We start from the raw sequence: 12,276 nt of genomic DNA on the forward strand, positions 1-12,276 counted from the left end.
AGTTGGAGACCTCGTGGAGCAGATGGGAACAGTTAGAAGAATGCTTTTTATTATCATGATGTTGACCTCATGTGCAACTCTAGATTAGTATGACCTGGTAATACGTATATAGTGCCAGAATAAACATCTTTGTGCATACATCCTTTTCCATATTTTTAATTCTTTCCTTAAGACAGAAAAGTATTGAGTCAAAGGGTATAAATACTTTCTGGGAGTGGAAACAATGCCTGGGCTCTTCTAGTATAGGTATTACAATAACAAATTCTTTTACAAAAAGTGGTCTTAATTATTGTTACTATTATTATTATTATTATTATTTTTGAGATGAAGTTTCATTATTGTTGCCCAGGCTAGAGTGCAATGATGTGATCTTGGCTCACTGCAACCTCTGCCTCCTGGGTTCAAGCGATTCTCCTGCCTCAGCCTTCAGAGTAGCTGGGATTACAGGCATGTGCCACCACACCTGGCTAATTCTGAATTTTTAGTAGAGAGTTTCTCCATGTTGGTCAGGCTGATCTAGAACTCCCACTCAGGTGATCCACCCGCCTCGGCCTCCCAAAGTGCTGGGATTACAGGTGTAAACCACTGCACCCAGCCCTGTCTCAATTATTAATTTATGCAGCTCTGAGAAAAGTGTGAGCTGCCCTCTTTTACTGATCTTGCTAAAATTGGCTATTGCCACTTTAGAATCATTGCTAATTTTGTCAGGCAAATGATAATTTATAGTTAATATTGGCATTTCTATAATTACTCATCAAATTAAGTCTTTCTATTTATCCTGACTGGTTTGATTTCCTTTTCTGAGAATGTCCATTCAAGACCATTACTATTTAAAATGACTTTTTTTTTTTTTTTTAGAAACAGTCTTGCTTTGTTACCCAGGCTGCAGTGCAGTGGTGTGATCTCGGCTTACTGCAACCTCTGCCTCCCAGGTTCAAGGATTCTCCTGTCTCGGCCTACTGACTAGCTGGGATTACAGGTGTCCACCACCATGCCCAGCTAATTTTTGTATTTTTAGTAGAGACAGGCTTTCACTATGTTGGCTAGGCTGGTCTGGAATCTTGACCTTAAGTGATTAGCCTGCCTCAGCCTCCCAAAATGCTGGGATTACAGGTATGAGTCACTGTGACTGGCCTAAAATGATTTTAATTGTACCTTTTAACTTTTAAAATAATATATATAAATACTTATATAGCTGGGTGCGGTGGCTCAAGCCTGTAATCCCAGCACTTTGGGAGGCTGAGGCGGGTGGATCACGAGGTCAAGAGATCGAGACCATCCTGGTCAACATGGTGAAACCCCATCTCTACTAAAAATACAAAAAATTAGCTGGGCATGGTGGTGTGTGCCTGTAATTCCAGCTACTCAGGAGGCTGAGGCAGGAGAAACGCCTGAACCCAGGAAGCAGAGGTTGCGGTGAGCCTAGATCGCATCATTGCACTCCAGCCTGGGTAACAAGAGCAAAACTCTGTCTCAAAAAAAAAAAAAACAAACTTATATAAAATATACTAATTCCTTCGTGTCTGTAATACTAGCACTTTGGAAGGCCGAGGAGAGTGGATCACCTGAGGTCAGGAATTCGACACCAGCTTGGCCAGCATGGTGAAACCCTGTCTCTACTAAAAATTCAAAATTAGCAGGGCATGTGGTGCACATCTGTATTTCCAGCTATTCAGGGAGATTGCTTGAACCCGGGAGGTGGAGGTTGCAGTAAGCTGAGATCGCGCCACCACACTCCAGATTGTGTGATGGGAGCCAGACTCCATCTCAAAATAAATAAATAAATGAATGAATAAATAAATACATAAAATAAACTAATTCTATGCCAAATTTAGTATATCTACTCCCAAATTTGTCATTTGTTCTTGAATATTAAGAATTTTAATGCTTACCTTTAAATTTCATGTAATCAACTTTATGAAAAATGTTCATTTCTTAATTTTAAAAGCCTTCCCTGTATCAAAAATTTTGTTGAGTATTCACATCTCACATCTTTTTTCTTCCAGTTTGTGCTTCATTGTTTCAGTGGGACACAGTGGTATGAAGCTGGAACTCTGAGCCAGGCAGACTCGCGTGGGTTCATGCTAATTCGCAGATGCATATCTCCTTGAGCTTCCTGTATAAAAGCATACCATAGAGAGTATTTCTGAAATGATTCTTTACCCAACTTCACAGATTATTTAGACAAAAAGTAAATAGGTATACACTGGAGATCTTTGTTTGCAAATGTTTTTCTTTCCTGACAGAGCCAACTGCCAGGTTTTGTAAAACATGTTTTTTGGCCTGCTCAAAAATCCCCTTTGAAGATCATATGAGCCTAGGGGTTTGAGACCAGCCTGGGCAACATAATGAGACCTGAGCTTTACAAAAACATACAAACATTAACCAGACATGATAGCCTGTGCCTGTAGTCCCAGCTACTCAGGAGGCTGAGGTGGGAGGGTTGCTTGAGTCTGGGAGGTTAAGGCTGCAGTAAGCCATGATCCTGCCTCTGCCTGTCAGCCTGGACAATAGAGAGGGAGACCCTGTCTCAAAAAACAAACAAAACAAAACACACCCTTCACCTCCATCCTAATAGGAAGTATGCCAGGGGACTGGGCATTGAAGCTTTTCTTAGTCCATTTGTCTATGCAACCAATCACACAGATCTATTTTCCCTTCTTGGGTTCTTGGATTTAAAAAGATGCTTCATTCATGAATTCTGAGGAAAGCTAGGGAAAATTTAAACCATTATTAACTGGGGAATTTCCCTTTTAGACATCTCCAACAGGCTGTGCAGGTGTGGGTAAGATCCTCTGTTGGACAATTTTGGAACTGGTATGGTCTCGGATGGGTGCATTGGAACTAGTTGGAGAGATACAGATCCAGGGTGAATCCTCGCCAGAATCTCTGCTCAACATTTTTAGTGACTCTCTGATCGCCAGCAAGTAAGCGGCTGCTTTGTATCCTTGATGACCTAGCAGGTCCAGCATTAAACCCATTATGAGTGGTTTGTGTGAGCTGTGTGAGTTTTCTGCTTGCCCCAAATAAGAATGCCAGAGGAATGGGAACACTGTAAAAATAAGTTTCTCCACAAAAATGACTCAGTGGGCTGAACAGTAAAAAGCAGATGTGGAAAACAAAAAAAGGGAGTGAGTACAGGCAGAATCCCCCCACCCTCCAACTCCCCGCCATTCTTCAAGTGGACAGATTTTAGGAGAGATAAGGAAGAAACAGATTTTATTTATTCATTTATTTTTATTTTTAAACTTTTTATAGAGGCAGGGTTTTATCATGTTGTCCAGTCCGGTCTTGAACTCCTGGGCTCAAGAGATCCACCTACCGTGGCCTCCCAAAGTGCTGGGATTACAAGCATGTGCCACCACACCTGGCCCAGATACTAACTCTCAACAACAACAAAAATACAGACATACACCAAGAAAGCAGAAAAGAAACTATAATCACACAAGCCTGACAAAATTAAAGATGGGGCTGGCAATGAAATTGGTGGCATTCCAATGGCATGAACCATGACTCATACTAGTCCCCCTGCAGTGAGGACAGGTTTGTAAATGTCACCAAAAGGAAGTTTGAGGGCAATGCTGGTTTTGAATTAGCTTTTTAAACTGTAATATTATTTTTAAAATGTATATGCATTAAATACATGTGCATTGAAGTATTTCTTTCTCTACTTCGAAAGGAAGGTGTATTAGTCTGTTCTCACGCTGCTATAAAGACATACCTGAGACTGGGTAATTTATAAAGGAAAGAGGTTTAATTGACTGACAGTTCCACATGGCTGAGGAGGCCTCAGGAAACTTACAATCATGACTAAAGGGAAAGCGAACACACCCTTCTTCACATGGTAGCTGGAGAAAGAAGTGCAGAGCAAAGCGGAAAAAGCCCCTTGTAAAATCATCAGATCTTGTGAGAACTCACTCACTATCATGAGAATAGCATGGGGCTAACTACCCCCATGATTCAGTTACCTCCCACCAGGTCCCTCCCACTGGGTCCCTTCCATGACATGTGGGGATTATGGGAACTACAATTCAAGATGAGATTTGGCTGGGGACACAGCCAAACCATATCAGAATGATTTTAATTTTGAGACGTGCTGTGATGTTCATGAATTCACCACAATTTGCAAATGTGCCTTTTCATCAAGACTTCTGTTTTGGAATATATATGATTACTTGGTCCTTGACAAGTTATCATCAAATGAAAAAATGAAAGTTAAGTTTATAGAAGTCACAAGTCCATGTTGACACTAGAAAATGTTAATTGTCATCCATGTAAGTTTCCAAAGCTGTTTGTCAAAACTTAGAAATGTTGTACAGACCAATCTCGATTACAAGAATCTTAAATATAGGGTCGGGCACAGTGGCTCACACCTGTAATCCCAGCACTTTGGGAGGCCAAGGCAGGCAGATCACCTGGGGTTGGGAATTCAAGACCAGCCTGACCAACATGGAGAAACCGTCGTCTCTACTAAAAATACGAAATTAGCCAGGCGTGGTGGCACATGCCTGTAATCCCAGCTACTCGGGAGGCTGAGGCAGGAGAATTGCTTGAACCTGGGAGGCAGAGGTTGTGGTGAGCTGAGATTGTGCCCTTGCACTCCAGGCTGGGCAATAAAAGAGAAACTCTATCTCAAAAATATATATACATGTGGTTGTGATCAAGTTGCTAATCATAACTTGTTGCTAACCCACAAGACCAATGATTCATTAAAGTAACTTAGCTAAAAGCTATCTGTGAAGATACTACTGTTTGCTGTGCTTTTTGGGTGTGGTGGCCCAACAACTGTAATCCCAGAACTTTGAGATGCTGAGGAGGGATTGCTTGAGGCCAGGAGTTTGAGACCAGCTGGGTAATATAGCAAGATCCTGTCTCTATAAAAAGAATTTTTTTTTTTGAGAAAGGGTCTCACTCTGTTACCCAGGGTGGAGTGCAATGGTGCAATCATGGCTTACTGCAGTCTCCATCTCCCAGGTTCAAGTGATCCTCCACCTCAGCCTCCTGAGTGGCTAGGCCTACAGGTGCACTCCATTATAACCAGCTAATTTTTGTATTTTTTGTAGAGACAGAATTTTGCTATGTTGCCTAGGCTGGTCTCAAACTCCTGGGCTCAAGCAATCCTCCCACCTTGGCTTCCCAAAGTGCTGGGATTATAAGCATGGGCCACTGTACCTGGTCCAAATTTTTTTTAAAAGAGAAATTCAAGGTGCAGATAGATAATTAAAGAATGGAATGTAGAGGCTACATCTCAAAATCTATCTGCGATAATCCAATCTTGACCTTCGGGCTAAAGAAATAGAATCAAAAGCTAGATTTCAGGTAATAGGGATATTTTTTGGATTAAGATGTTATTACTCAAATAATTTGTACTGGTCAAAACAACCTACCCAGAAGATTGTTCTGATCAATCAAAAATGTCCAGCTAAGCCACTGGACCAAAGATGGCAAAGAACCCTCAAACCTCAGTGCTGGCCTGGGTTGTGGTATGAAATGAACTAATGAGTGATAAGCCCCTGATTCTTCTTTTCAGACTTGGGAAAGAAAGCAAGGAAGAAGATAGCTTTACTCTGTGGGAAGAGATTGTGGGGAGAACATTATAAATGATATAGCCCTGCAGGTACAGTTAGAGGTCCATCCAGACTAAACCCTGATTTCCCTCAGATTGCAAGGATGGAGATTCATGTAGTAATTAGAACGGGAAGCACCAAAAACAGCAAGTTCATCATAAGCCACATTCGCTTAGACATTCAACAAATATTTATTAAGCACCTACTATAAACTGGATGCTAACTACATAGCAGTGGACAAAATATATTTCATTTTATATTTGGTTATTGCCAATAGAGAGAAATGCTATTAATTTTTCTGGGTTGTGTGTTAATCTTGCTAAACTCTAATTCTAACAGCTTGATTATTGATTATGTTGCTTTTTCTAGATGCTTATATTATCTGTAAATATCAGCAGTTTTATCTCTGCCTTTATAATCCTCATACTCTTTTTTCCCTCATAATGCAGACAAAAACCTCCAGTATCATATTAAACAATAACAAGGATATTCCAATGGCTTGTCGTTTTCCTGATCTTAAAGGATAGTTTACCGCAAGTCTAACTTTGCTGTAGATTTTTTATATATCAACTTTTTAAAGTGAGAAAAATTTCCAGTATTCCTACTTTGTAATTTTAAAATCATAGCTGTTAAACTTTATAAAACATTTTTTTCTGTATCACTTACGGGAATATGTGGTTTTTAATTTTAATGTATTAATTGTTAATCCATTGATATACTTTCTGATTGTAAAACATCTTTATGTTCCTGCAAAGATTCTTTTTTTTTTTTTTTTTTTTTTTTGAGACGGAGTTTCACTGTTGTTACCCAGACTGGAGTGCAATGGCACGATCTCGGCTCACTGCAACCTTCGCCTCCTGAGTTTAAGCAATTCTCCTGCCTCAGCCTCTCGAGTAGCTGGGACTACAGGCGCACACTACCATGCCCAGCTAATTTTTGTATTTTTAGTAGAGACGGGGTTTCACCTTGTTGACCAGGATAGTCTCAATCTCTTGACCTCGTGATCCACCCGCCTCAGCCTCCCAAAGTGCTGGGATTATAGGCGTGAGCCACCGCGCCTGGCCTTTCCTGCAAAGATTCTTATTGGATCAAGATGTAGGACTTTTTAAAGACACTGTTGTTGGATCCAATCAGCTGTTACTATTTTCTTGTATTGCACTTATCTAATTTTGGAATCAACATGACAATAACCATTAATAAAATGAATGGGTAGATTTTGAAAGTCTCCTATTTTCTATAGCAACTTGTTTTGTTTTTTTCAGGAGACAATCTGAATGACTTTTAAGTTTTTTTAATATTAATATAAGCACTAATTTTGATATTTTATATTTTTTAGGGACTTTTGCATTTCATCCAAATTTTCCAATTTCCTGTCCATATGATGAATATGTCAATATTTTATTCCAGATTCTGGTTCACAGTGTTTCCCATGGTGAGAGAGAGGAAGTGAGACCTGGTTCTGTCAGCACTTTCAAGTCCACTCTTCACCTTCCTGAGTAGGATAATTCTACCAAGGACGTATCCTTCCATGAGTAGTCGGACATCTGATCTTGGCCTGGACTAGGCCTTTTGTGATTCTTCCTGGTTCCCAGGCCTGGACTAGGCCTTTTGGATTCTTCCTGGTTCCCGGTAGTCTGCCTTATCTTCCTTTAGGTTGGGCATGCTCCTTTATGGTGCTGGTCATGGTTAGCTACTAACAGGGAAAAAGAGAACTTCAAGGAGTACAGAGCAAAAGATGTAGTAACTGCATGCTTAGTAAATACAGGATTTCCATTTGGAGTGAGGCAAATTTCTGGAACTAGACAGTGGATGGTTGTACAACATTGTGAATGTACTTAATGCTACTGATTTGTATGCCTTAAAATAGTTAAAATGGTAAATGTGATGTTATATTAATTCACAATAAATAATTTTAAAAAAATAAATAATGAGGCCAGGCCAATGGCTCATGCCTGTAATCCCAGCACTTTGGGAGGCCGAGACGGGTGGATCACCTGAGGTCAGGAGTTCGAGACCAGCCTGGCCAACATGGTGAAACCCTGCCTCTACTAAAAACATAAAAATTAGCCAGACATGGTGGCAGCTGCCTGTAATCCCAGCTACTTGGCAGGCTGAGGCAGGAGAATTGCTTGAACCAGGAGGCAGAGGTTACAGTGAGCTGAGATCAGGCCATTGCATTCCAGCCTGGGTGTCCAAAACTCCATCTCAGCTAATTACTCCCAAGATGGAGGGAAAAGTAAACAAACAAGGAACCTAGAAACTCAGAGAAGGTTCTTCCGTGATTTGAGATTTTTAAAAATTGGGATAAAATACACATAATATAGAATATACTATTTTAACCATTTAACGTGTACATTTTAAAGGATATCCAGTACCCATTAAGCATGCATTTACTACTCCTTTTGCTCTGAGGGGAGAGTGTGGTTGCCCCAGGAGCATGCTGCCTGCTTTTGTTGGGAAGAAACGGGCCTCTGTTGAGATCTAACAGCTGCCACCAATTCGGTGACAAAGACACTAGCTCAAGCTGCATTAGTGTCCTAGGGCTGTTGTAACAAAGTACCCCACACTGGGTGGCCCAGCACAGCTAGAAATTCATTCTCTCACAGTTCTGGGGGTGGGAAGTCTGAAATCAAAGTATTAGCAGGGTTGGATCCTTCTGGGGCCTCTGAGGGAGGAAGGGTTCCATGCTCTCCCCAGGCTCCTGGTGGTTGCCAGCAATCCTTGGCATTCCCTGGTTTGTGGTAACATAACCCTAGCCTCTGCCTTTGTCTTCTGTGGTCATCTTCTCTGTGTGCCTCTGTTGTCTCTTCTTATAATGACAGGAGGCCAGGGGAGGCGGCTCGTGGGATTACATGCATATAATCCCAGTACTTTGGGAGGCCGAGGCAGGTGAATCACCTGAGGTCAGGAGCTCAAGACCAGCCTGGCCAACGTGGTAAAACCCTGTCTCTACTAAAAATACAAAAATTAACCGGTGTGGTGGAGGCGCATGCCTGTAATCCCAGCTAGTCAGGAGGCTGAGGCAGGATTGCTTGGACCCAGGAGGTGGAGGTTGCAGTGAGCAGAGATCATGCCACTGCACTCCAGCCTGGGTGACAGAGCAAGACTTGGTCTCAAAAAAAAAAAAAGACTTAGGTCACTGGATTAGGGTCCACTCTATCCACTCTAATCCAGAGTGACTTCACTCATTACATTTGGAAAGACCCTATTTTCAAATAAGGTCATATTCGCAGGTACCAGGATTTAGGACTTGAACATACATTTCCGGGGAGACATAATTCAACCCATAACAACAGCCATCCCCAGTACGGCAGCAAAGAAACTGGTGCTGAACAGGGAAACCTGCACATTGATCTGTTTGCTTTGAGAAGAAAATGTGCCTTTCTTTTTCCAGATTTGTAGTGTCCTTCAAGCACCCTCTACTGGCAGAGTTTAACATCCAGCCAGCTGGCAATTGAGAAATGGACTGCATCATTCCCTGGGGCAAGGAAGGTTTAAAGTTCAGAGGCAATAAATTAATAACGGACACATCTGAGGACCAAAGTTCTCTCTGCTTTGAAGTGAGCCTTCAACTAGCCTCATTCGATCTTCATTTTATTTTATTGTGGTCAGAACACTTAACATGAGATCTACCCTCTGAACAGATTTTGTTTTTCTTTCCTATGGCTGTAATAGAACTCGTTGTTTGAGACAGTCTAGCTCTGTTGCCCAGTCTGGAGTGCCGTGGTGCAAACTTGGCTCACTGTAACCTCTGCCTCTCGGGTTCAAGTGATTCTCCCACCTCAGCTTCCCGAGTAGCTGAGATTACAGGCGCCCACCACCATACCTGGCTAATTTTTGTATTTTTTAGTGGAGATGGGGTCTCGCCATGTTGGCAAGGCTGGTACTGAGCTCTGACCTCAAGTGAGCTGCCTACCTATCAAAGTGCTGGGATTACCGGTGTGAGCCACTGCGCCTGATCCCCTTTATTTGGGGGTGGGGGTGGGGGAGGGGTCTCACTTTTGTTGCCCAGGCTGGAGTGCAGTGGAGCAATCTTGGCTCACTGCAACTCCGCCTCCCGGGTTCAAACCATGCTCCCTGCCTCAGCCTCCTAAGTAGCTGGGACTACAGGCGCCTGCCACCATGCCTGGCTAATTTTTGTATTTTTAGTAGAGAGAGGGTTTCGCCATGTTGTACAGGCTAGTCTTGAACTCCTGACCTCAGGTGATCCACCCGGCTTGGCCTCCCAAAGTGCTAGTATTACAGGCTATTTGGACTCTTATAACTGTCTCCTAATGGTCTTACTGATACATCCCAACTCATTTTCCCAGGCAGAGTAATGGTTCTGAAATGTGAATCTGAAGGTGTCACTTTTTGCTCAAAGGACCCATATCGGCTTTCCGTTGCTCTTAAGGATCAACTTCTTCCTTAAGGATAAAATGACCCTTTTCAACTTGGCTTTCTCCAGTTTCATCTCCTGCACTCCTCACCTCTTCTCCTAGTCATACAGGCTGTCTCTCATTTTTGAAAAGCTTTATTTATTTTTTCTTGCCCATGGCTCATTTTTCTTCTTGGTACTTATTTCACACTCCCTTATCCCCACTCTTCTCTAACTCACATCCTTCAAGCCATTCTCTGTTCGTCCTCCAAAGTCAGTTTAGCTGTCACCTCCTACTGGAACTGATGCTCATAATTGATCCTGACCCTAATAATTTCAGATTAGGAGATTCCCATGTGTTTCCATTAATTTTATCTCTCTAATTGTATATATAAGTATATTTATAATGAGAGTGCTACAAATGTAAATAAGCATATATACAATGATACAAAAATTATGTTATCTTATTATATATAAAATTTTGGTATCTCATTACATATATATAATATGTATCTCTCTCATTACATATATAACTGTATATGTTGCTATAAATATAAAGTCCCATGGAATATTTGGTGGGCTGAGGTGAAAAACAGACACATATATATATGTAATGAGAGACATATATATCATGTGAGAGACATGCATATATATTGTATATGTAATAAGAGATATATATTATACATATGCAATGAGAGAGATACAAAGTTATAATGTATATGCGTAAGTATATAATGGTATATATCAGTATTCTATTTCACTTTACTAAAAGAGTTGATTATATCTGAAAGTTTACTTATTTGTTACTGTCATCCTCCATCAGAATATATGCCCTCTGAAGTTGAGCAACTTGTTTACTTTGCTCAGCACTGTGTCCCCAGTGCCTAAGTAACAGTGCCTGGCTTACAGTAGAGATTCAATAAATATTTACCAAGTGAATGATAAAAACAGATTTTTTGAGGCAAAGTTTTCATGTTGCTATATAGTCCCATGCAATATTTGGGACATACTTATACTAAAAAATTATTATCTGAAATTCAAATTTAGGCCAGGCACGGTGGCTCACACCTGTAATCGTAGCACTTTGGAAGGATTACTTGATCTCAGGATTTTGAGACCAGCCTGGGCAACAAAAAAAGCCCCTCGTCTCTATTAAAAAAATAAAAATTAGCCGTCTGTGGTGGTGGGTGCCTGTAGTTCCAGTTACTTGGGAGGCTGACGTGGGAGAATCACTTGAGCCTGGGAAGTAGAGGCTGCATTGAGCCATGATAGCACCACTGCACTCCAGCGTAGGCAATAAAGCAAGACTGTCTCGCAAAAGAAAACAAAATCAAAAATAACAAATTTAACTGAGCATCCTGTATTTTTTTTCTGGCAACTCTATCCCCGGAAGACAGTTGGCAATATCTACAGAGCTTTTTTTTTGTCTTCATAATGAAATTAATATTCAATCATGTAATGGAGAGTCTGAGAAGAGATGCAAAAATAAAATGTAGAAGTTTTTTTTGTTAAAAAAGAGAAAAAAAACCCATCAGAATCAGACACAGAGAGCTCCGCAGTGAGGCCACCGGTGGGGCAAGCCCCTCTCGGCGTAAACAACAGGCAGCATCCTCCCTCAGGACTCGGGAGGCCACGGGGAGAGTGGTACTGCACTAAGCAGAGCGAGCTCAGCTTCCCAGGCTCTCGGCTGCCTGGGGTAAGGCTGAGGTGAGAAACAGACACAGCCTAGCAGGTTGTCCCGGGAACGCGTAAGCCAAGGGTGGACGCACAGACCCGTGTGGAGAGATTTTTGATTGTCATGACTGGGTGTGGTGGCGCTACTGGTATCTAGTGCAGAGAGGCCAGGGATGCTGCTAAACATCTTGCAACGTAAAGGGCAGCCCCTCCAAGGCAAGGAATTATCTAGTCTAAAATGTCAATAGCATGGAGGCTGAGAAAAACTTAACTAAGATGGTCATGAACTTTCAAGGTCCGTAGTATACAGGCAGCGCCTAGCATTGCTAAGTTCATCTTCCGTTTGGAAAGGCAGCATAGGGTTGGTGAGAGAAAGGCGTCCGGGGCTGGCGACTAGCTTTAAAGGCCTACGCGCAATCTTCTTGACGATACGGAATGCGATAACGGGGTGCGAGCGAGCCAGGTAAGTTACCTATTGCAGCAGGTCAGGTGATGATGTCGAAAAGCCTGCGCGTGCCAGACACTGTGGAAGGTCAAGCGCTCCGCACACCCCGCCTGAGTATTCCAGGTCCCACAAAAACCGATCCTCCACGTGCTTGGACTAGGAAAGCTTTCAGAGACACACCGGAAGCGGCCTGGCGACTGAGGCGTCCTTCTCCCTAGCAACGGGTTGCGAAG

The 12,276-nt window shown here is 42.1% G+C and overlaps 1 protein-coding gene across 4 annotated transcripts in view; it reads right to left on the reverse strand.

Annotated features, from left to right (window-relative positions):
- PTGR1 (prostaglandin reductase 1) overlaps positions 1 to 12,262 on the reverse strand; it is a 73,262-nt gene extending 61,000 nt beyond the window's left edge. For all 4 annotated transcript variants that reach the window (XM_054258922.2, XM_078374277.1, XM_078374270.1 and 1 more), the window contains exons 1-2: positions 12,071 to 12,262; positions 1,893 to 2,116 (exon numbers count right to left, since the gene is read on the reverse strand). Coding sequence is in view for 1 of the 4 variants with exons in the window: in XM_078374270.1 (XP_078230396.1) it covers positions 1,893 to 1,932 (40 nt within the window). In the remaining 3 variants the exon portion in view is untranslated. The remainder of the gene's footprint in view (positions 1 to 1,892; positions 2,117 to 12,070) is intronic.
- Between the last annotated feature and the right edge of the window lie 14 nt (positions 12,263 to 12,276).

This window comes from Callithrix jacchus, chromosome 1, assembly GCF_049354715.1.
Source record: "Callithrix jacchus isolate 240 chromosome 1, calJac240_pri, whole genome shotgun sequence".
NCBI classification, from domain to species: domain Eukaryota; kingdom Metazoa; phylum Chordata; class Mammalia; order Primates; family Cebidae; genus Callithrix; species Callithrix jacchus.